The sequence below is a fragment of the Equus quagga genome, chromosome 1 (assembly GCF_021613505.1).
Source record: "Equus quagga isolate Etosha38 chromosome 1, UCLA_HA_Equagga_1.0, whole genome shotgun sequence".
Lineage (NCBI taxonomy): Eukaryota > Metazoa > Chordata > Mammalia > Perissodactyla > Equidae > Equus > Equus quagga.
In genome coordinates this window covers 101,605,360-101,628,325 of record NC_060267.1, presented here as the reverse complement: position 1 = coordinate 101,628,325, position 22,966 = coordinate 101,605,360, and the positions used below count along the sequence as shown (strand labels likewise).

The 22,966-nt window shown below is 56.3% G+C and overlaps 1 protein-coding gene across 1 annotated transcript in view; it reads left to right on the top strand.

Moving 5' to 3' along the window:
- Positions 1 to 22,966, top strand: part of WNT7A (Wnt family member 7A) — a 63,710-nt gene that overhangs the window by 8,978 nt on the left and 31,766 nt on the right. The window contains exon 3 of the mRNA XM_046639297.1: positions 14,917 to 15,188. Coding sequence (XP_046495253.1) covers positions 14,917 to 15,188 — 272 coding nt within the window. The remainder of the gene's footprint in view (positions 1 to 14,916; positions 15,189 to 22,966) is intronic.

Here is a 22,966-nt window from a genome sequence, read left to right as displayed (position 1 = left end):
AGGTTCTACATCCCATGCTGAGGCCTGTAGGCTCACCCTTCACCCTCTCCTCAACCTCCACTCAGGTCTCCAGCTCTCCCTGTGCTTCATGACTCTGTCTCTCCATCTGAGTGTTCTGGATTTTACTGCATAGATCCAAGGAGGGGGCCATGGGCACATACCAGGCAAGACCCTCTGAGATGCTAGAAACTGAAACCCAATTGAAGCCGCCTCCAGCACAAAGGGGAATTTGTGTGTGCCTGAGTCACTGGGCAGTGAGGGATGGTGCTGACTTTCAGAATTTGGTCCTTTGGCCTGGACCAAAGGTGGTGCTGGCTTCTGCCAACTCCAGAGGCGCCGCTTAGGGCAGCAAGATGGCTGTTGCAGCTCCAGTGTGACAACTTCCAGGTTCAAGTCCAGCCAGAAAGAGCTCAGCCCTTCTCTGGTAGCACCGGCAAAGGTCCTAAGGTTCATCCCGATTGGACCAGCTAACGGGGCTTGACTTTGGCCGTGTGTCCTTCCCAAACCAGTCACAGTGGCCAAGGGCAACAGTGCTGTTGTTGACCAGGCCTGCGAGCCCCGCCCAGACCATCTCTCAGGGGAGAGGGCCTGCTCACGAGTCTGTTGATCTGCTTGGGCTGCCAGGACAAGTCCCACAGGCTGGGCGGCGTAGACAACTTTTAATGTCTCACAGTTCTGGAGGCTGGAAGTCCAAGATCAAGGTGCTGGCAGGGCCAGTGTCTGCCGAGGCCTCTCTCCTTGCCTTGTAGATGGCTGCCTTCTTGCTGTGTCTTCACCTGGTCTTCTCCCTGTGTCTGTGTCCTGGTCTCTTCCTATAAGGACACCAGTCAGATTGGGTTAGGACCCACCCTAATGACCTCGCTTTACTTATTCACCGCTTTAAGGGCTCTGTCTCCAAATACAGTCACATTCTGAGATCCTGGGGGTTAGGAGTTCAACATATATTCATATTATATAATATTATAATATATTCATATATATTTATATGTTCATATGTTGGGGGACACAATTCACCCACAGCAACAGCCAGAGAGCAGCATGGTCTGTGCTTTAGCGAAAGGCATGTGGGGTGTGGTGGGTGCTCAGAGGTGAGACTCCAAGGTGGGAGGAGTGGCCTGAACAGCGGAGATGGCCTTGACCTAGGTCTTGAAGGGTGGGAAGAGTTGCAGTGGTCAGTGAATGGGATCCCAGCAGAGGGGCCGGTGGGGCAAAGACATGACTGCTCAGGGGATGGGCCACAGGGGTAGGCAGCCTCGGGAGAGATCACGGGCCGGCTGTCAAGAGTCTTCAAAGGCTGGGATGACTTGGGCGTGGTGTGTGAGCTCACATGAGCTTTATCAACTGCTACCCAGGCCCAGGTGGCACTCGGGAGCCTAAGAAGGCATTGCCCTCTCCAGGCTTTTCCTTTTCTTCAATGATACAATGAGCCCCCTTGGAGCCACTACCCGGCACAGCAGCTGGAACAAGGAGGGTGGTGTAAATGCACCCCGTGGGCATCTTCTTGCACCCCTGCCCCTCCTAAGCCAAGCTTTCTCCATATGAACCTGGGGTTTCCCATTTCTTGCTTGTCTATGTCTAATTTATCATATTGACATATTCCCCGGAAGGAAATTGTTTGGTTTTAGTTGTGTTTAATTTTATAAAGAAGAGGCGTCACGCTATTTGCAGTCTTTTGGAATTTACTATTTTCTTCACTCACTATTACTAAAAGTCACCCAGGTCGTTCCTTGTAGCTGTTGTTGATTCATTGCAGCGGTGGCACATAGACCCCGATCTGTGCACCCACGCTTTTGGTTGTGGGGCGTCTGGGTTGTCTCTAAGCATTTGCTGTCACTCACAGGGCCATCATGGGCCTTGTGCACTTACTGTCTACGTGCATGCATTTCTTGTGGGCATATACAGGAAGGAATTGCCGTTGGCTGGGTCTGAATCAACCTGACTTCCATACCGACTGTGCCAAGTGCCACTCCCACCAGCCGGCAGTGTGGATCCACGGCCTCATCAACACTGGGATTGTCCAGACTTCTTCACTGCTGCTTAGGGGATGGGTGTCAAATGCTTTCTCACTGTCATCTTGATTTGCATTTCCCTGAGAAGTGATGAGGTTGAAGTCTCCTCCTAGATTTACTCTTCTCTGAGTTGCCTATTCCTGCTTTTTGCCCATTTTTCCATCAGGTTTTGTATTGTCCCCTCAGGTCTGGCTGTCATGGTGCCATCGCATCACAGTGCAGAAGTGCCAGGGCTGCGTCAGGCTGCACCGGGGAGGGTGGGTCATGTGGGGCTTCACTCTCCTGTCGCTCATGTTTTTGTTGAGGGTTGATTGGTGGGGCCAGGAGCCAAGACGGCCTTCCTCATATATTGCCTCGGTTGGTCTCGTCCACCTGGAAAGGAGGCGTGTCCACCATCTCTCTCCTGGCACGAGGCTCCCATCAAGGCTGAGGTGAGATCAGTAGTGAGCTCCCTGGCGCTGGGGAGATTCTTCTGGTTTGTGTGAGCCTGCGGATTTGAGATTCTCAGGGCTTCCCTGTGCTTGAGAACCTCGGCCACTTGCTGGGCCTCTCTGGAGGGCCGCCTGCTCATCTCGCATGTGGGCTGTAGATTGTGCTCTCGGTGCAGCAAAAGCTATGGTCCAATTACTCATCTAAACTCACTGCTCTGACTCTACCTCCAAAATCCATCCCCCAGTCTGTGCGCTTCTCCCCGTCTCCACCACCAGCTCCTGGCTCAAGCCAGCATCTTCCGAGAGTTGTCACGCAGACAAGCGCCTCAGCCTCCTCACGTATGCCCGCCTCCCCGGTCAACGCAGCCGTGCAACACAGCACCTTCCCAGGGTCGCTCTGACCGTGGCATCCCCCCATGTAAACCCTATAGTGGCTTCCCTATTGCTGTGAGGATAAAATACCAACGGGTCCTGCAGTCCTTTATAGGCTCCATGACCTGCCTCCTGACGCCCTCTCCACCCAGCCCCGCTGGCCTTCCGCCCCTCAAGTGTGCCAAAGTGCTGCCCGCCTCAGGGCCTGTGCCCCGGCCGTCCCCTCAGTCTGAGCCTCTTCTGTCCTTCCATCTCGGTTCACATGTCATCCTCCCAGAGGAGCCTTCAGGAGCCCCTGTGTGGTGCGGACCACCCGTACCTCTTGGCCCCTCACCTGGCCGTTTTTTCCTTTGTGTCACTTTGCTGCTGCAAGGCGAGACCTCCATCTATTTGCTCATTGGTGCAGTGCTGGGTGCCAGGTCAGCCCTGAAGCCCCCTGCTCGGTTCTTCCTCCAGCTCCCCATTTGCTGGCTGTGGACCTTGACCAAACGGCGGTGACAACAGCACCTATCTCATGGGCTGTGGGACCATGAGATTGCTTGTTCCCGTGAGGCACTCAGAGCCATGCCTGGCACACAGGACGTGCTCCATAAATCATAGTTGTGTTGTTGCCGTTATTGTCTGTCTCTCGGGCCAAAAGGACTCAGTGGATGTGGGGACACCCCCGGATACTGGCACAGACCCCTGCCCCGATTCCTTCTAGAGCAGGAGGCAGAGCAGAAGGGCGACAGGGAGAAGTTGCTGAGTAATGGCTGGTAACCTGCCCATCCCAGCATTATGCAGGTCTCCACTCGAATGCCACCTCCTCCAGGAGGCCTTCCTTGACCATCCGACCTGAGACAACCTCCCCGACCTGTCACCCTGTGCTGCTGTCTTTCCAGCACTTACTACTTTCAGAAATGACTTTGCTTACTTTTGCAAGGCTGACCTCGGTCTTCTCCTCAACTATGGGGAAATCATGGAGCCCAGATGTATCAATCGTCTTCTCCCAGGATCCCCAGCACCTGGCCCAGGGCCTGGCATCCAGCAGGTGCTCAGGAAACATGGGAAGACACACTTGAGCCGAGGCAGGCCAGCTCCTCCCGACCCTACCCGCCAGCGTTGCTCTGAGCCCTTGACGGTCTTATTTATCTTCTGACCCGGTCTGGGTGGCTCCTCACACACAGGGAGCGCTCTGTTCTCTGTTGTGTGTGTGAGTGCTTTTCGTTTCTGACCCAAAATGTGGGACTGAACATTCGTTCCTGCACAAGTTCACTTTGACCCATTTTAGCCCAGCATTTTGTGAGCACATCCTTCCACATGCGCATAAGCTTCAAATGCGATAAAATCTCTGACTAGGTCAAGGCCCAAGGAAGACCCTCCCCACCCACCATGGCATGACTCAGAAGGACCCGTCCCAGGATCTGTTCAGCAGAACATTAGTCTCTACTCCCTCCCCACGCCCCCTAGCTGCTCTGGGGGAAAAAAGGAAGGTTCCTCAGCATGCTGTATTCCCTGCTCGAGAGAGAGCCAGAGGGCCCGCGAGTATATTAAAGGCTCTGAAAAGTCCTGCAGACAAGAGAGCAGCTTAAGCAAGTTTCCCCTGGAGGGTCCACACTTCTCTGCTTGGACTCACTCACTGTCTGGTGGAGCTGCTCTGCAGAGACACCCGCACAGAGAAACACCACTCTGGAGACCCTTACAGGTTGACCATGCCCGTAACGTGGTTTTTGGACTCACCAGGAATCCACCAAAAGTATATTCACCCACCCCCAAGTCCAGCGTCTTCCGCCAAGGGCACAGCAGAGGCCACCTGGCACTGGGCTGGACATGGCCGGTGAAGTGTATTCTAGTCAGCCTTGCCCTTGAAAGGCAGCGGGGCAGGGAAAGGCGGGGCTGGAGAACAGCCCGGAGTCGCCCTCCTGCTAAAGCCACAGGGCTCTCTGAAGTCCAATTCAAAACACCTGGTTTTCTGTACAAGTACAGGAAAACCTTCACGTGAGTGTATGATACATATACAGTAACGCACAACATAGAATGAAGAGTACGTGTCCAAAATATATACAATATATGCGATACTTTTTTGAGTTCTTTTTTTTAATTTCTTAGATTCCACACGTAAGTGAGATCATACGGTATTTGTCTTTCTCTGTCTGGCTTATTTCACTTAGCATACTGCCCTCAAGGTCCATCCATGTTGTTGCAAATGGCAGGATTTCTTTCTTTTTGTTGGCTGAATAATATTCCCATGTGTGTGTGTGTCTGTGTGTACACCACATTCTCCTTATCCACTCATCCGTCCCTGGGCACTTAGGCTGCTTCCGTGTCTTGACGGTTGTAAGTGATGCTGCAATGAACACGAGGGTGCAGATAGCTTTTCGAGGTACTGGCTTGGTTTTCTTCAGATAAATACTCAGAAGTGAAGTACGGGGTCATATGGTAGTTCTATTTTCAGTTTTTTGAAGAACCTCCATACTCTTTTCCGTGGTGGCTGCACCAATTTACGGTCCCACATGTACAGTATTTTAATTAACTTTTCCCTGGGTGCATTTGGTACCAGCCCCCCACGTGTCTACTCATTTATTCATTTATTCCTCCCAGAGAAATCTGCTAGAATCTTCTGGGTGGTAAATGGCTGATGAATCGACCACCGGCTCTGCCCTCGGGGCGCTCATTGTCTGGCAGGGACAGACAGCGAAGTAGGGGCTGCAGTCTGGGACTCCGGGAGGAGAGGAGAGGGCCCTGAGCGGACGTGCAGGTGGACTGTGGCACCGAAGGCTGCGTGCAGGCGTCACCTGAATCAGGCTGGTCTACAACCCAGGAGAGGAAGGGTGTGGCCGGGGCGGGGACAGCCAAGGAGGGCTTGCAGATGTGACCCAGCAGGAGCCAGGGGATCAGAGTGACCTGGGCGCCCTGGCTTCTAGACTGTAGGGTCAAGGGGGCAGAAAGAGCCTGGAGAGAGAGGTGGGGGCGAGGCAATCCCGCAGGGTTTTGTGTGCCAGACTGGGTTCTGCCTGGGAGGGGAGGCGTCAGGAGAATGCCTCTCCCCTGTCTCACGGGAGGGACAGGATGTGGTAAGATAATCAAATTCTTAGCACATATAGAAATTTGCTACATCTCCAGCATTATTGTCAACAGAGAAATGGTGATTTCCCGACGTGTGCTCCCCGGGACGGCTGCATTCTTTTGCAGATACTCACAGCCTCCTGTTTGGTACTCCCCTGCCGGAATTTTTCCAGGGATGGGCACAGATGACCTAGGATTCAGGCCCTGGGGTCCACCCTGCTCTGTCTGCAAACTGGGTCACTGTGGTGCCTTTCTGGGCTTCTGCTCCTGGTGCATTTGTCGCCCCTTCTCTTGAGCAGTCCCTCCAGCAGCTCAGCCCCCTCCCCGGGGTGACGGCTGGGCCCAGGCTTCCTCATCTGGGAGTCCGCCTCCCACAGATGGCCCTGTCTTTTCACCCATCGAGGGCTGGGAGAGTGGAGCACAGGTCTGGTGAGCTAATGACGACCGGGACGGACAGATCTGAAGACCTTTCCAGAGAGAGAGACAGAAGCAAGGGGCTGGCCTGCTCCACTTTCTCTCTGCCATTTCTTAACAATACTCCATCTTGCCAGAGCAAAAGACCTATTCTTTCCCTATTCTTGCTTAGAACACAGCTAACAAAGGACTTTTTGTCTCGTTTGCATTTTTTTTGCAAGCCTCAGTTCATCCTGGGTTTTAGTTCTCCTGACACTATTCTTTGAGATGAGTCTTTTGTTATAATGTTCTCTTTCCAGCTCTCATATGGTAGACAGACACACACACACACACTCTCACACGCTTTTACACGCACAGTCACTCATTCATTCAACTGTCGAGGCTTTACAGATAAATAATCCAGGTCCCCACAACCTGGTGGGGAGAGACTGATAATTCAATTCAGCACAAAATAAGGATGAGTAAGGTGCTGGACCATAAGCAGAGGGAGGAGATGTCAGCAAGGCCCCTCAGAGAGGGGACACTGTTGCTGCTGCGTCTTGGTGGGTGCAGTTAGCCACCAGTGCACGTGGTAAGAGCTCCCGCTTGCTGATGCCTTACCAGCCGTGCACCGAGCCTGTCGTGTGCCTTGGTTTATTTAATCCTCCCAACAACCTTCAGAGGTGGGTATTTCATTATTGTCATTTTACAAATGAGGAAACTGAGGCCTGGAGAGAGGTCAGTTAGCTCACCCAAGGTCCTGCCACTGGGAGGTGGAGCCAGGTTTATCGGCCTCCAGGGCCCTGCTGTGCAACCACCCAGCTGCATTGCCTCTCACCAGGTGGATGGGAGAGGAAGGGCATTTCCAGGCTGAGGGAACAGCATGTGCGAAGGTGTGGAGGCAGGAAGGGGTAGATGGTGACCCTTGAGGAGTGGTCAGCAGTGCGCTCTGGCCTTGCTTGGTGAGAAGAGAGACCCTTGGATGGAACTGAGGCAGGAGAGGAGGCTGGGGGCCTGCACATGCCTGCCCCTGGATCCGGTCTCTGTGCGCCTGTTCCCTTAGCCAGGCTCAGCCCAGACACATGCTCCCTGTGCCTCCACTTCTTCCAGTTGTCCATCAAGAGGCTCCCTAGTTCCTCTGGATGGAGACAGCCAGATGTGGCGTTCTGAACCCAGACGGGCTGTGAACTGCCATGCCATGGGGCTGGCAAAGGCAACTTTTTTCCATCTGTATGTTTTCCAAATCATCATATATTTCAGCCTGTGTCACTGCAGATTGCTCACTCTCTGACCCATTGGCTTTAAATAGCAAAAGAAAAAAAAAATACAATGCACTTTGTGGTTTCCAGTAAGATACCGTAAATACACCCAGATAATATTCCGGTGCAAACCATTTACAGCGGCCGCACAGGGCGGTGGAATGGAATCTTTCGGGCAGGCTTGGACATCAGTTTATTTCCTCTCTCCCCGCCGGGATGGTTCTGGAGCTGGAATGCGCAGAGGGCGTCAGCCGGGCTCCCCGTTTCCATCTCGCTGACAACACCGTTCTTTACTAAGCACCTTCCAGGGGGCTGGGCTTCTCTCCACACAGGGCTTTCATTTACTCTTCGGGGTAGCTCTACAGTGTCCTTCTTCTGGTTCCCATGTCACAGGTGGGGAAGCTGAGACTCAGGGAGCCGGAGTCCTTGCTCGGGGTCACCCAGCCGAGGAGGGATGGGGGAGCAGGGACTGACACCTGGGCTTCTGGACGGAAAATTCACCTGGAGGTGCGGGAGGACTGAGAGTTACGGAGCATGTGGTAGAGGTGAGGGCGGATTCTGCACTCTGGGAGCCGGGAGACCGTAGTTCTAATCCCCCTGGTGTCGCTGAGTCACTGGTGACCTTGGACAAGTCTCCCAGCCTCCAGGAACCTATCATTTCAGGAGGAACCCACAGACTTTATGTCTGTGGTTCTGGGAGACTTTTCTCTGATTCCGGGGACAGGAGGGGCCTCTGCCCAGCGCAGGACGGCGGGGCCGGCAGGACCTGCCGCTGCCCTCTGCTGCCCCACCTCCCCCCAGGCCCCTGCTCACCTGCTCCCACCACCGCTATGCCATGTCAGGGCCATCGCACGGGCTGCCCATTTGCCTGGAGCCCTCTCTCCCCCCAGAGAGCCTCGTGGCTGGCTCCTCTGTGCTCAGAAGTCACCGCCATGGATGCCGCCCCCCCACCATTACTGCCCTGGTCTACGTTCTTAGAGTCCTCAGCTGCCGCTAGGTGACGTGACCTTGCTCTCTGTCCCTCCACGAAGCCAAGGCCATGTCTGAGTCCCTCCTCTCGGTTTCCTTAGACCCCAGCATGGTGCCTGGCACATAGTAGGTGCTCAAGAAATACCTGTTGAGTGCAGGAACAGGGCACGTGGCTCGGTCAAGGAGGCCAAGGGGAGGGAGGGCAGGGTCTGCTGAGGTTCTTCCTCAGCTCGCGGGCAGGAGGGCGAGGTGGATGGTCAGGGCAGGGAGGGGCACAGTCAGTGATGACCCAGCCCAGTGTCTGCTGCTCACTGACCCCACATGGAGGAGCCGGGAAAGAGCCTGGGCCGGGGGGCAGTAGGACTACGGTGGGTATCATGACCTTGAGGCAGGAGAGCGGGTCAGACTCTTGAGCCGGGCTGACCGGGTTTGAATCCTTGGCGGGTTACATCACCTCTTTGGGCCTCAATTTCCGAATCTGTAAATGGAGATGATAATGGTTCACACCTCATAGGGTTGTTGCCAGGATCGAGTGAGTTGACCTATATCGAGTGCTTAGGAAAGAGACTGGCAAATAGTAAGCGCTTTATGCCTTTGCTATTCTTATTGCAAACCACGTGCCATTGGGCGCATCCTCTCACTCCATTTCTGCAGCCTTAAAACAGACGTCGAGAGCCACCCTTGCAGATATGTCACAAGAGACAAAGGAGGTGGCATTCAGAAGATCCCCCAATGTGAGGGGCTTCCCCAGGCTGAGCGAGGGGCTCCCTGGGAGCACTGAGCATGGTCAGGGTCCAGGGCAGTGCTCTGGAGTGGCTAGAGACAGCATGTGACCTCCAGGTGTGCATCCTGGCTCTGCCTGGGCCAGTCATCTCTCCGAGCCCCAGTTTCCTCGAGCATAAAGCAAGGAGCTGTCATTCACCTGGGGTGGGCGAAGGAGGCGTGGGTGGGTGGAGTTGAACACGGCCTCTCGCCCTGAGACTCTGAGATTTTAAGATTGTGGGATCCTTTTCTACCTTCTTTCTGCCATCAAATCCTTCTCTCAGCCTAGCAAGCTTAGCTCGTTCGATTTGAATGGGTCTTATAAATTATTTATTGATGTTTTAACTGACAACAAATGAATGGCATCTTTGATGGAAAAAAAGGCATTTTAGTAAAGGTCAATGGCTTAAGCCAAAGGAACGTCTCTTAACCGTGGGCTTCCAGCCGCAGTGAAGAGCCAGGAAGGGGCGGGGGGCGGGGGGCGGGTTGCTGAGGAAGGACACTGCCCAGCTTGGGCCTGGAATCCCAGTTCTGGCCAGTTTCTAGGTGGGTGGCCTCAGTGAATCACTTTACCTCTCAGAGCCTCACTTTCCTCATTGGTCAAATTGTGGAGAATGGTGTCTCCCCAGCAGGGCTGTTGGGAAATTCCACACAAAGAACCACGTGTGGGTCTGGCACACAGTAGGTGCCCAACAAATGTTACTTTCTTTCCTCCCTTCTCTCCCCACCACCCCCTCAAGAAAACCCCAAGCCTCTGGCTCCCTCTGTGCTAATACCCTGGGGAAGCGGTGGGAGGGGCTGGAGTTCCTCGCTGCTCCGCCCCGTCGCTGCTCCACCTCTGCCTAGGCAGAGCCTCCTGCACCCTGGGGGCTCATCTTCCTGAGGGATCAGCCAGCACCATTCTCCACAGCGCCTACCGTGGAGCCTGGCAAACGGCAAGCACTCAATCAAGGTCACATGGTTGCTGGCCACTGTTTGGAGCTTTCTTTCATCCATTCCTTTATTCGTCCAACAGATACCTACTACCTGCACCTACGGAGCATCTACCGCGTGTCAGGCCTGGGGACATGGAGGGAACATGGGAAAGCGGTGCCCTCAAGGACATTCTGTGGTAGGGGGGTGGGGGCATGTGTGCAGGAACAGACAAGAGCCAGAGAAGTCTAAAATGGCAGGAGGGCTGTGGAGGAGGCTAAGATGGGAGGCTCCCTCCGCACCTCCAGAGGTGCCTGTAATGTCACCGATTATAATCATTAGAGCAGTCATTGCCATTCATTTATGCACCAGCGCCAGCGCTGTGCTGGGTGATACCTGCTTCCTTCTACAGGGTGGGTGGCATTAACAGATATGGAAATGGAGACCCAGAGAGGTCAAGTGACTTGCCCCAGGTCATCCAGCTCCTGGCAGGGTGGAAATTGGAACCCACGTCTGCTCATTTATTCATCCTTCACACATTATGGAGGGGGTTGTAAACAGTGGGAGCGAGACAGACATGGTCCCTGTCCGCTTGCGAACCTGAGAGTTGGCGGGGCAGACAGGTGCTGGCTCAGCCCCACACAGTCGCCTCTGCGTGAGGCTGTTTTGTTCATCAGGGCGTCATGGAGCATGATGAGGCACAATGGGTCTTGGTGGAAATAATGACAAGCAACAACAAGGGCTAACGTTTACTAACACGTACCACATGCCAGGAGCTGTGCTCAGCACCTTCGCCTCGTTCTGTGATTGCATGCACTCAGAAACCCATGATGCATAGGTGCTGTTATCGTGCCCATTTCACAGAGGAAGCAACAGATGCTTAGTAACAGGCCTGACAGTTACACAGCCAGCCCGATGCCCAGGGCGGTGGTCAGTGTTCAGGGGAAAGGAGGCGGTGAGACTGGGCAGTCCCAGTCTAATGTTGGTGGGCAAGGCCAACGTCAATGGCGGGAACAACAATGACCCTTTGGTATCAAAGCATTGGACGTTTGCTGCCAGTGCCTGGGTCCCTGGGAGCTCTGAAGCCAAGAATAATGGTCCCTCGTTGTTTCTCAGGGGCAGTGGGTGCCGAGGTGAGGGCCAGCTTAGCGGAGAGGGGAAGGCCATGGCCTATGATAGACATCGCTCTGGTCTGTGGTTCACCTTGAACTCAGGAGAGTTCAAGTGGGGACCAGGATGCGACTGCCCTTCCCCCACCTCAGAGGATGTGATTGGGGATCCTGTGTGGCAACAGAAGCCACCATCATTGCTGTGTGTTTAGTTAGTTGTGGGTCCTTCATCAGCTGCATTGTCATGCGTTGCTCAAGGGGCTCAGAGAGACCTGGGAACTATTACCTGCTGAGTGGTAGCTCAGCTGCACACAAAATTAGCACAAAGGGTGTTGACTGGCAGCCCCCCACCCTGCCCCTGGCCCCACCCCCAAGGAGGAGCCTGGCAGAAGGGTAAGCCTCAGACACTGGCCAGGGTCCCCACCCCCTCCTCAATTTGCATCCTCCATTCTTGGTCTGATAAAGGGGACACTGTCTCCTTTTACTTCTGGAGGCTGCCAGCGGTGCCCGCTGCACCTTGGAGCCCTCATCCCTCAGGACAGTTCCCGCCAGCCTGTACAGGTGTCCGGAGGCTGAGTCTGTAGCTTGGCTCTGCTGCCCACCAGCTGGGTGGCCTGGGCAAGCCGGATCTCTCTCTTGGCCTCAGTTTCTTCAGCTGTAGATGAAGATAACGAAGACTTCGGCTGCTTCCCTTCCAGCTCTCTTAAAAGGAACTGTTATTATTGTCATCAATAGAAATGTTATAAATTTAGTATCTGAGGCCACTTCCTCATGCCAGTCTCTTTGCTAAGTGCCTTCCTTTGTTAATGTTTTCTAGTCCTTCAATCACCCTGAATTACATGGATGGTTGTCATCCCTATTTTATGGTGGAGGAACCAGAGAACAGAGCGGTTAGGTGACTCACCCAAGGTCACACAGCTAGAAAGTGGTGGAACAGGCATTCCCTACCAGCCATCCTGTTCTATTTAGACTCTCCATCTGATTATTCTTTTCTCTGATGCCCCTGAGAGTCTAATCTCACTGCTGGCTGGCTGTCTCCTCCAGGATGTTATTTTCTTTTGCATTCGATGCTCTGTAGTAGTGTTAGCTGGGGCCTACAGGCTCTATCTTTGCTCCTCTAGGGGTTTCGGGGTAGCACTGGCTTGGGAGGCCTTGGAACATGTGGGGATAAAATTGAGCCTTCAATCTGTGCAAAGACAGGAGTGTGGCTCCTGGTTCCCGGGATCTCCGGGCTTCCCACCTCCTGTCCTGGCCAAGGCAGGCCGGCTTGCCTGTTGGTCAGCTGCGCTGGGGCGGAACCCGTTTTCAATCTGCCCTCTCCCCGGGACTCTGTCTACCCAGCACTGTCTATGTTCCAGTGTCCTGCCTCGGTGGGCTGGGTCCTGGGCTCCTGCCCTTGAGGCCCTAACTCGAAAGCTCCCTCCTTCACAGATGCAGCAACGCGAGGCGGCCACATCCCTTCTGTTCCTCCTGGCCCCTGCGCTGCTGCCGGTCAGCTCTGTCTTCAGTGCACGCCCAGCGGCTTCCCTCGCCTTCCTGCGAGCCCAGCCAAGCATTAGGAAATCTCAGGCAAAATTAGAAAATCTTAGTAAAGATTAGGCAGCGTTTCTTAATTTCACAGAACAGAAGCGTTGTCGGGTATCCAGCCTGCCTGTGCGCTTGTCCACACTGCAGCTGCCCGTCAAGGCTGGTCTGTGCCAGGCCCTGGCAAACACATGCTGCACACGTGGGGTTTCTGATGCCAACACGATAGCGCGTGCAGGGTCAGGAACTCAGCAGGTGCTCAGATAATGCTGTTTGCAGGTCCCAAAGGTTGAGGCAGAATGAGGGGAGTGCCCAGTGCAGGGGCATCTGCTGGGCCAGGCCCCGGGCCGGGCATGTGTGCACCCTCGCCTTTAACCCCTCAACTCCTATCGGGCGGACAGTGTCGTGCTCCACACTCACAGACGAGGAGACAGGCTCAGAGAGGAGAGGGGACTTGCCCATGTCACAGTAAGCAAGTGGCGGAGCTGGGATTTGCGCGTTCACAGGGACGCCGTGGATGGGCTGGCATGGAACGGCAGAGCAGAGGGGCTGGGCACGGGAAGCCATCCAGCCCAGCAGGTGGGCAGGCCAGCGTGTCTGCAGGGCAAGAGCAGTGACTGGGACCTGGGGGGCAGGGGCACAGGCTGTTTGTGTCTTGGCAGCCTGGGGGAGGGAAGCCACGAAGTGAGATGGATGCAGGGGGCGGGGGAAGCCTATCCGAGTGCGGGTCTGAGTGACCTGGGGCTCGAAGCCACTTGCAGGTTACTCCTCCCCCTCTGCTTCAGCCATCCCCATCCCAACGCCCTGGAATTCTCCTCCTGCCTCAGCCTGCTTGGTCCGCTGAGCCCCATCTGCCTGCTCTGGGCTCAGGGGCCTCTTCCTCCAGGGTGCCCTCTCTGAACGCCACGCCGCCTTGATTCTGAGAGCAAACTTGCTGAGTGCTCACTCGGGGCGTGCACCACACAGGGCGTCCCATGGAGTGCGCTGGTTCATCTTCATCCTATGCAGTGGACGCTCTGACCCCATTTTGCAGGTGGGGAGACCGAGGCCCAGAGAGGCTAAGAGACTGCGTGGCAGCACTCCTGCACGCCGGCTACACCAGACCCTCCCACCCCCACTTAAAACCCCAGCACCACCCTGCAGGACCCTTGGAAATCCTTGTATGTAGCTCCCAGCCTCCTGTCAGGGTTGTCCCCAAACAGCTGGGAAGACCTGTGGGAAAGCAGTGCCTCAGCGGCTCCCTGGACCCCCACTGAACCTTCCGGCTGCTGTATCTGCCCCTTTCTGCCTGACCATGGGCGGTTCCCTCTCCCCTCCTCCAGCCCTGGCCTTCTGCATCAGATGGAGGCCTGAGGACGCGGGTGTGCAGGGGACAGCTCCCAGCCTCCCTTGGAGAGGCTCACAGTCCAGTGAGGGGGCCACCGAGAAAAGGAGGGGACAGACCTATAAATGGCAGGTGACACACAGCAGTAATAACAGGGGCCACAAGAACAAGCATTGCTGTATCAGGCAGGTGCCTTAAGCCAGGCATGGAGCTGAGAGCTTTACGTCGACAAACTCTTACAGTTCTCTGTCATTGCCACGAGAAGGGTACTATTGCAAAGTCCCCATCGTACAGCCGAAGAGACTGAGACACAGGGAGGGGTCGTCATGGGCTGAAAGCCACAGAGCCGGAGAGTGACGCTCTTGGCCTTTCTCCCAGTTCTGGCTCTGGAGCCTGTGCACACTCCAGGTGTCCAAGAAATGCTGCTTACAGTGTGTCGCCAGATGCCACGAGCATCGTGCAGTGCACGGTTCACACTGCCGTGTCGAGTGTGGTCGGGAGTGGGTGATAACCGACCAAAGTCCCCTCGTTTGGCCTTCCCGAGCTTGGGCAACCAGCCCACCTGCCTTTCTCCTCCGCTGCCCAGTCGACTGCCCGAGGACCTTCAGGATTGGGGTTGAGTGGGTGTGTGCATGATCGGGGGCTCGGGCATTGTCATCATCCCAAGACAGAGCGCTTCTTAGGGACGAGGAATGGGCATGCCTAGATCCTTGTGGAGCTGTTCCAGAGAGCCAGCTCCTTTCTTGTCCAGCTCGCTGTCCCCCGGCGGCCTGGACCTGACCCCAGTCTGCGCTCTTCTCCCCGCAGGGAGCCGGGAGGCTGCCTTTACGTACGCCATCATTGCTGCCGGAGTGGCCCACGCCATCACAGCGGCCTGCACCCAGGGCAACCTGAGCGACTGTGGCTGCGACAAGGAGAAGCAAGGCCAGTACCACCGGGACGAGGGCTGGAAGTGGGGTGGCTGCTCTGCCGACATCCGCTACGGCATCGGCTTCGCCAAGGTCTTTGTGGATGCCCGGGAGATCAAGCAGAATGCCCGGACTCTCATGAACTTACACAATAACGAGGCAGGCCGAAAGGTAGGCGGCCAGGAGGGGAGCCGGGCGGCTCCGGCAGAGATGTCGCAGGGTTCCTTATTCAGAATGGCTGGTGTCGGGTCTCCTGTGGTGAGCCACAGGGCTCTGCACATAGCCTCATTCTGCTTGACTCTGTTGTCAGTTCCCTACTGGTCAGGATTTGTGGGTGCGTGATGCTTGTCAGTTACTGAAGCAGTTGAATAATTGAATCTCTGTTAAAACAAGTTGGATGTAGCTCAGCAAGATGGAAAGAGGGACAGACGTGAACTCTTATCTTTGGGTCCACAAAATCAGCTGTACATAACTCTGATTGTGGGGAGGGGTTGAGGTGAGTTCAGTAGGAGTCATCCCTGTGGAGCAGCTGCCAGGGCTGCTAATGTGTCCTTGGTCACCTTAGCCAAGATCTGGAGCTCAGAATAAAGGAGGTGATAATATCTTCTTCTCTGCTTCCTCAGATCCTCCTGAATTCTGGGCTTAGCTTAGAGAGTCAGGAATGTCCCAGGACGTTTGTAGCAGAGGTGTCTGGGTTAGAAAGGGGACTGGACACCCTATCCTGCAAGGAGCCGGCTGTCCCAGAGCAAGGGATCAGATGGGTCTGCAGGCCCAGAGTACAGAGTAAAGGTCCATGGGGTGGGAGTTGGGGCGGGGTCACAAGGAGACAGGTCCTGCCAGTGTGAGGGCCAGCCATAGCCACTGAGAAATGGATTGAGTTACCAAGAAAGGAGTGAGCTCCCCGTCCCAGGAAGTATTTAAACAGAGGCAGTTTGAGGAGGCATCTTGGGGCACCCAGATCAGTGCCACCTGGCTCGGGGAGTCTCCTCAGCTGAGGCCTGAGGTTGGGAGTGGGCTCTGGAAGGCCTGTAAAGGTCAAGGTGCTCAGAGCCCACCCTGGGGCCCCTGGGCCCAGGAGGTGTTGGGAGAGGAAAAATGTCTGATGTCAGGCGGAGCTCTGTACAGAAGTGGCTATGGGCCAGGATGGATGGGGAAGGAGGGCTCGATGCTTCCTGGGCGGGGGACGGACCACTGCAGTGACAGGATGTGTGCGGCACCACCAGGGGCCACAGACACGGGCACCCAGGGGGGCTGGCAGGAGCAGGAGTGACAAGAACAGGGGAAAGCGTGCACTGGGCTGTGGAGGCCAAGGAACACAGACGGCGTCCATGGGCCCAACTTGCTCCAGCCCGCTGTGGCTGTGTGGGGATGCCGGCCCAGGGTGGCCACGTCCTCTGATCTCAGACTCAGACTTTCATGTGCACTCACGTCATTTTCAAGTTTTGGCATTTAAAACTAGTAGTCATCAGTAACTCTTAAAAATATAGGAAAAGTGAAAAAAGAAGATTACCATAGGGGCTCAAAAGCACACATCTGTTGGCTAAGTGTGGGCCTTGAGCGACAGATGGTCAAGTGGCACGGCTCTCGTTCCGCTAGAGCACGTCCGTGGGCCAGCTGTCATCTAGCTCTGGCTGTGTCAGCTCACTTAATCTTCACGGCATCCCTCTGAACAGTGGCATCATTATCCCCATTTTATAGGTGAAGAAATTGAGACACAGAGCAGTTAAGTAATGTGCTGAGGGTCCCACAGCTAACAAGAAGCAAAACCAGAATTCGAACCCAGCACGTCTGGCCCTCGAGTTGGCGTTTGCGTACCACAGTCCGCTGTGGCGTGGTGGTCAGAGCGCCGGCTGGCGGTGAGATGCCAGGGCTCAGATCCCAGCTCTGTCTCTCGTTCCTGGGGAAGGAAGCAGAGCTGCAGGAGTGTCCTCAGGGCTGAGGTGAGCAGGGAAGGAGACACGGCGGGAGAGCCCTCGCCCCAGGGCCTGGCACACACCTACTCCTCAGCATAGGGTGAGTTGATTGCAAGTTGTGCAAACATCTGTCATGTGGGAGGGAGTCTGTCTGGCCGGTGGTGCTGGGGGTAGCCCGCACACTTTGGAGGGGAGCAAGGCACCCAGGTGTGTAGACGAATGAGAGGTGCCAACTGGCCCTTCCTCCAGCTTTCAGAAGCCTCCCGCCCTCCTCCTCTCCAGCCTCTGGCCACATCCTGTGTGTCAGAGCCTCCCAGGCCGTCACGGTGAGTCACACAGGCAGAGCCGCTCACCTGGCCTGTGTCAGGATGAGGTCCCAGGGTACATGGCAAGGCCTTGCTGGCTCCGCCTGTCCAGCCCTGGCCAGAGCCCCTGCCCAGGGCCAGCATGTCCTCCAGTGTTCTCAGCCGTCATTCCTCCCTGTTTCTGTGGTCACATCACTCTTTAGGGCTCAGGTCCCAGGTCACGGTCTCCCTCCTGCCCTTGAAGTCCCGCTTCCTGGAGGTGCGCAGAGGGAAGACAAGTGGCTTACTGCTCCCAGCCTCAGTTTCCTCATCTGTGGCTGCCTGCTGGGGCCGCTGTCAGAATTACAGGAGAGAATGGTTGGCCCGGGGTAACAAAGGTTCAGTGTATATCCGGTGGGAGAGGGTTTTCTAAGCTACCCAGCTCCAGCAGGTGTGGGGGCCACGGTTGCTGTTCAGGGCAGGGCTTGGGTGATGCAGACGATGGGAGCTGTCAGAGGTCATAAGACCAACCTCAGGGGCCTTCCTGGAGGAGGTGAGCCCCAAAAGATGAGTGAAGGTGGGCTAAGCAGAGAAGAGAGGTGAAGGCAAGCCAGGTCTGGTGTGGGGAGATAGTGTGGCCAAAGGCCCAAGGATGGAGCCTGGGGCCAGTTCAGGAGCCCAGACTGGCTGCTCTGTGGGTCCCTGAAGGGGTAGCAGAAGCTGGGGAGCCTGGAAGGTCACCTGCCAGGCCAAGGGGTGAGAGCCTTGAGTTGCCCCCAGGTCTTCCTGTGGCTGCCTCCTCCTCAGTGCTCAGGCTTCAGCTCAGATCCCCCCCTTCAGAGAAGCTCCCCTTTCAGTTCCTTCCTAGCCTCTCTGGGTGCAGCCTTGTTCTGGGGCTTGCTCCCTCCCTAAACCGTAAACGTGATGAAGACAGCGACCCCGTGTGTCCCACTCACAGCCACCCCCAGAGCCTGGCATACGGAGGCGGCCTATATGCCTACCGAGTGAATGGTTGAGCACATTATGGTCACTGGGGAGCCACTGATGGTTCTGAAGCAAGGGAGGGGCAGACGTCGTAGAAATGGACCCCGGGGAGGCAGAGTGGTGTCTTAGGTGGGTCAGTCCTAGGGTCTGGGCAGGGTGTGGGCTGGGCCCCACCTGATGTTCCTGAGCAGAAGCTGCTCTCCCAGCTCGGGGAGACCCAGCTGAGGGGATGCGCCGCTGCTGCCCAGCTCCGCTCTGGTTCCCGAGGACCCTTGAGCGTGGCTTCCTGGGACAGCGGTTCAGCTGGGCACTGTGTGTTTTCCAGAGCCAAGAGGTGGAATTCGGGACTCCCCCGTGTGCACAGGGAAGGGCCTGACCAACTGCCATCTGGCCCCTTTGTGGTATGAGGGTGCAAGCAGAGGCCCAGAGAGGGTCCCTACTGGCCCTCAGCTACCCACAGCAGTGCCACATCGCTCAGCCGGAGCATAGCAGGAAGGCGGTCTCCCACCCTAGCCCCTCACTCCTTGCCACGGGGCACCCCAAGAGCTCAGATGTAGCCAAGCAGTCAGGAGCAAAGACAGCCGCCTAGCCCGGAGTAAGGCTCACTGTGTATCAGCTCTCAGTCCCATCTCTTCTTGGGGCCTCAGTTTCCCCATCTGTCGAATGAGACTGTGACCCTTAACTTGTTCTGGATCCCCAGGTGCCAGTCAGGGCCAGGTGAGGGCATGCAGGAGGCCCCCCCACGATCCTGCAGTGTACCATTTATTCAAAGGCCTGGGCCCCCATCCCAGAATCCCCCCAAAACAGGCTTCTGTGAGCCCCACGCACGGGGGAGTTGGGGAACGGGCAGGAGCAAAGAGGCCGGCCCGCAGCCGCTCCCCCCTGAGCGTCTTGGAAAGGATCGCAGATGTGTTTATCACTGGCTCCCTCCTCCTGTGTGAGGAGACAAGACTCAACCTGACCACAGGCTCTGGGGCTTGTTGGCAGCTGGTGAGAGAGAAGAGGAGGAGGCGGGGGAAGTCAGGGAGCAGATGCCGGTCCGAGGGGCAGAGGTGGTGGCGGGCCCAGTGACGGGAGACCCAGGGCAGCCCACCCACTCACCTGGCAGATGAGGGAGAAGAAACACCATGGGGCGCATCCTGCTCTTAGACGTCTCAGCTTGGGTCCGAGCAGGGCAGAGCCAGACAGAGCCAGGTGCTTGCCTGCGGATGTGGGGGATGTGGGCTGCGGGGCTGGGGAGGTGGGGGCGGGCCTGGGCGGGGAGTCGGGGGAGCAGCGGGGGCAGCTTCCCCTCCTCTCATGGCCTCCTGCAATTGTGTGGTCTGCAGGGTGGAATCAGGTCAGGTTAGAAGACAGAAAGTGGGGGTGCCCACAGCTCTTTGGGGCGGATTCTAGAATCATAGTCTCTCTGTTGGAAGTTTAGGGCCATCGTATTTTGGATTGAAATCCCAGACTGTTGAGGCTGGGCCTGTGGAACGTTAGGTCCACGTCCCCACATGGGGTGGGGTTTGGAATCGCAGGATCTTTGGCTGGGACGGAGAGAGGCTCAGAAGCACTGGGTTGAACTCCTTGGATGGCAGAATCCTGTGGCTCTGTCATTTCTTTCCAGCCTTCTGGGCAGTGGGGAGGTGAACGAAGCACGGTTCTTGCCCTCAAGACGCCCGGTTTAGTGAGAGGGGCAGATAAGAGGAGCTGAAATGATGACTCAGGGCCACACCCCACAGGGAAAATTCAACACAGAAGGTGCAGAAAGGCGCCCCAAGATGGGAGTGGTTTCCTCTCGGGCAATCTAGAGACCTCTAGGCGAGAAGAAGGGATCCCTTAGCAGGGCTTTGAAGGATAGCTAGGAGTCCTCCAGGAGACAAGGCAGGAGGGGAGGAGGAGGGAACTTCAAACAGGAGTAACAGCATGTACAAAAGCGTGAAGTCCCTAAAAAAGCATGGTTGGGGGCTCTGTGTGTCTAGGGGAAGGGGGAATGGGTGGTGAGGCTGCAGGGGGCTGGGACCACAGGCAGGGCCTTGAACGACAGGCCAAGGGGTGGGACTTCCTTATGCTGGAGGGTCCTGAGGCGGCTTTGGCTGGGGAGTGCCGAGGACAGGTTTCTGGCCCTCTCTGGGACAACGTGGAGAACAGCGTGAGGGGTCAGGGTGGCAGCTGGTGCCCAGACCCAGCAGGGGCCTCAGGCTGGGTGGGATAGACAGCTGTCAGGAAGCAGAAGAGGCAAGACCCGCCTGGGGTTGCATTTGGGTTGGATGGGCGGGCACCACCCCTCACTGGGGTCAGGAACTGGGGCAGGGGAGATCATGGTCCCCAGGGTGCCTTTGGGCACAGAAGTGGGAGCCCCTGTGGGCAGTAGGTAGGGATTCCCAGGGGCCACTGGTGCCTGGATCTTTATTCTGGAGAGCGATCTTGGCTGGAGCCACCAGCGGGAGGCGGTAACAGAAGCCCTGGAATTTGGCAGGATTGCCCAGTGGGAGGATTCAAGTCGGAAAGCCCTGGGGCACGGGCCCTGGGGCACGGGCCCTGGGGCAGGAGGGCTGTGGGGAGCACAGGAGCGGTCCTGGAGCGAGGAGCAGAGCCAGGAGTGGGTCTCCCGGATGCCTTCTGGAGCGCATACGGAACGTACCCTGTGGGGTGCAGAGGGGCCCAGACTGTGCTTCCAGCCCCTGTTCTGTCCTAGCTGTGGAGCCGCAGCCGAGGGCCCACTCTCTCGGCGCCTCCACGGCAGGGTTGGGCCTGGAGGCCTTGCTGTGTGCTGAGAAGGAGGTCTGGGGAGCTCTGGGGCCTCGGGGCGGGAGGGGCCCTCAGCACCCCTTCCTGGGAGCAGCGGTGCTGAGCCCAGGAGAGGCAGCCCTGGGGACGGGCCGGCTGGGACGGGGCTGCTGGAATGTGCCGCTTGCTCCGAGGGAGGTGAGCTCAGGGGGATGGAATGCCACCTGAGTGAGAAGTCCCCTCGCAGTCCCTGCCCGGCCTCCTGCTCACGGAGGGTGCCGGTCTTGTCCCTTCCTGCCCTGCCCCGTCTGGTCTGGGTGCTCCTGGAGCTGGATTCCCTCCCTGCCCTGGCTGCAGGCAGGCCTGTGAGTCAGGGGACACTGGGACCCGGCCCCTGGCAGCTGGGCGGGGCCAGATAAGGCTCGCTCAGCTATGCTCCTCTCCGCTCTCCCGAGGGCCACTTGCATATTTGACCAGATAGAGTGGTCAGCGCTGGCATGTCAAGGGCCCGAGGAGCCAGGCCCTGCCTGGCCTGAAGCCGGCTGACCAGACTAGGCTGTGAGGAGACCTCCTCAGGCCACCCTTCCCTCCATTCCTGCCCCGGATCCAGGCCTGCGGATGGAAAGGCCTCTAGCCAGAATTTGAGCAACTTGGACCAGGGACAGCCTTGGGCAAATATCGTCCCTCTGGGGCCTTGGTGTCTTCCATGGTGGGACCTTATGGTCTCAGAAGGGTCTTCCAGGTCTGAGGTGGGGAAGGGGAGGACACAGGGTTCTTAGGACCACTGGACATCAACCTTGTCTGCAGCCACATACTCCTAGAGTTTGCCAAGCTTGTTCCTGCCTCAGGGCCTTTACACATGCTGTTCCCTCTGTCTGGAATGCTCGTCCCTCAAATCTTTGCATAGCTAGCTCCTTCTATTCCTTCAGGTCTCTGCTCAGATGTCCCCTTCTCAGGGAGGCCCTCCCTGACTCTCCTCCCCTCTGTCCACCTCAGCTCTCTCTGTACACTACCCTGCTTTATTTTCTAGGTAACGCTTGCCACTATGTGAAGTTATCCTACTTACACAGCTCTTTGAGTCTTTATTCCTTGTCTTCTCCCACCGCATTGTCAGTCCCACGAGGGTCCGCAAGTTCACAGCTGCCCTCTAGGTGCCTGGCGCAGAGGACATGCTGGAGAATTACTGGTCGAGTGAATGAATGGAAGGACGAGTGTCTGCTCTTACCTGGGGGGCTCCCAGGAGTAGGGTTGCCCCGTAAAATAGAGGACTCCCAGTTAAATCTGAATCTGAGCTAAACAACAAATAATTTTTAGCATGCGTATGTTTCAAAGATTGTGTGGGACATCCTTATACTAAAAAATTATTCATTGTTTACCTCAAATTCAAATTTTACTGAGTTTCTTGTATTTTTTAATAAAATTTCTTAGGTTGAGATAGTGTAGATTCGCATGCAGTTGTGAGAGTACAGAAAGACCCTGTGTACCCTTGGCCCAGTTCCCCCAACAGCTTGCAGCACTGTAGTCCAGCATCACAGCCGGAGTATGGATACTGAGCCGGTCAAGACACAGGACATCCCCCCAGGGTCCCTGAGCGTCCGTTTAGAGCCTGATCCCCTCTCCTCCCCTCCTCCTCTGCCTCCCCTGCCGCCCCAGTCACTGGCAGCCGTTAATCTGTTCTCCATCCCTGTAATCTTATCATCTCAAGAATGTTGTAGAAATGGAATCATACAGTATGTAACCTCCTGGGAGTGGCTTTTTTCACTCAACGTAATCCCCCCCAAGATTCACTCCCACTGTTGCAATAGTTGGTTCCTTTGATTGCCGAGTAATACTCCACGGCGTGGATGGACCGCAGTTTGTTTAACCATACGCCTGTTGAAGGATATGTGGATGTTTCCAATTTTCGGCAATTACAAATAAAGCTGCTGTGAACACTTACGTCCAGATTTTGGTGTGAATATAAGGTTCCATTTCTCCGGGGTAAATGCCCAGGAGCACAGTTGCTGGATCGTCTGGTCGTTGCACATTCAGCTTTGTGAGAAAGCGCTAACCTGTC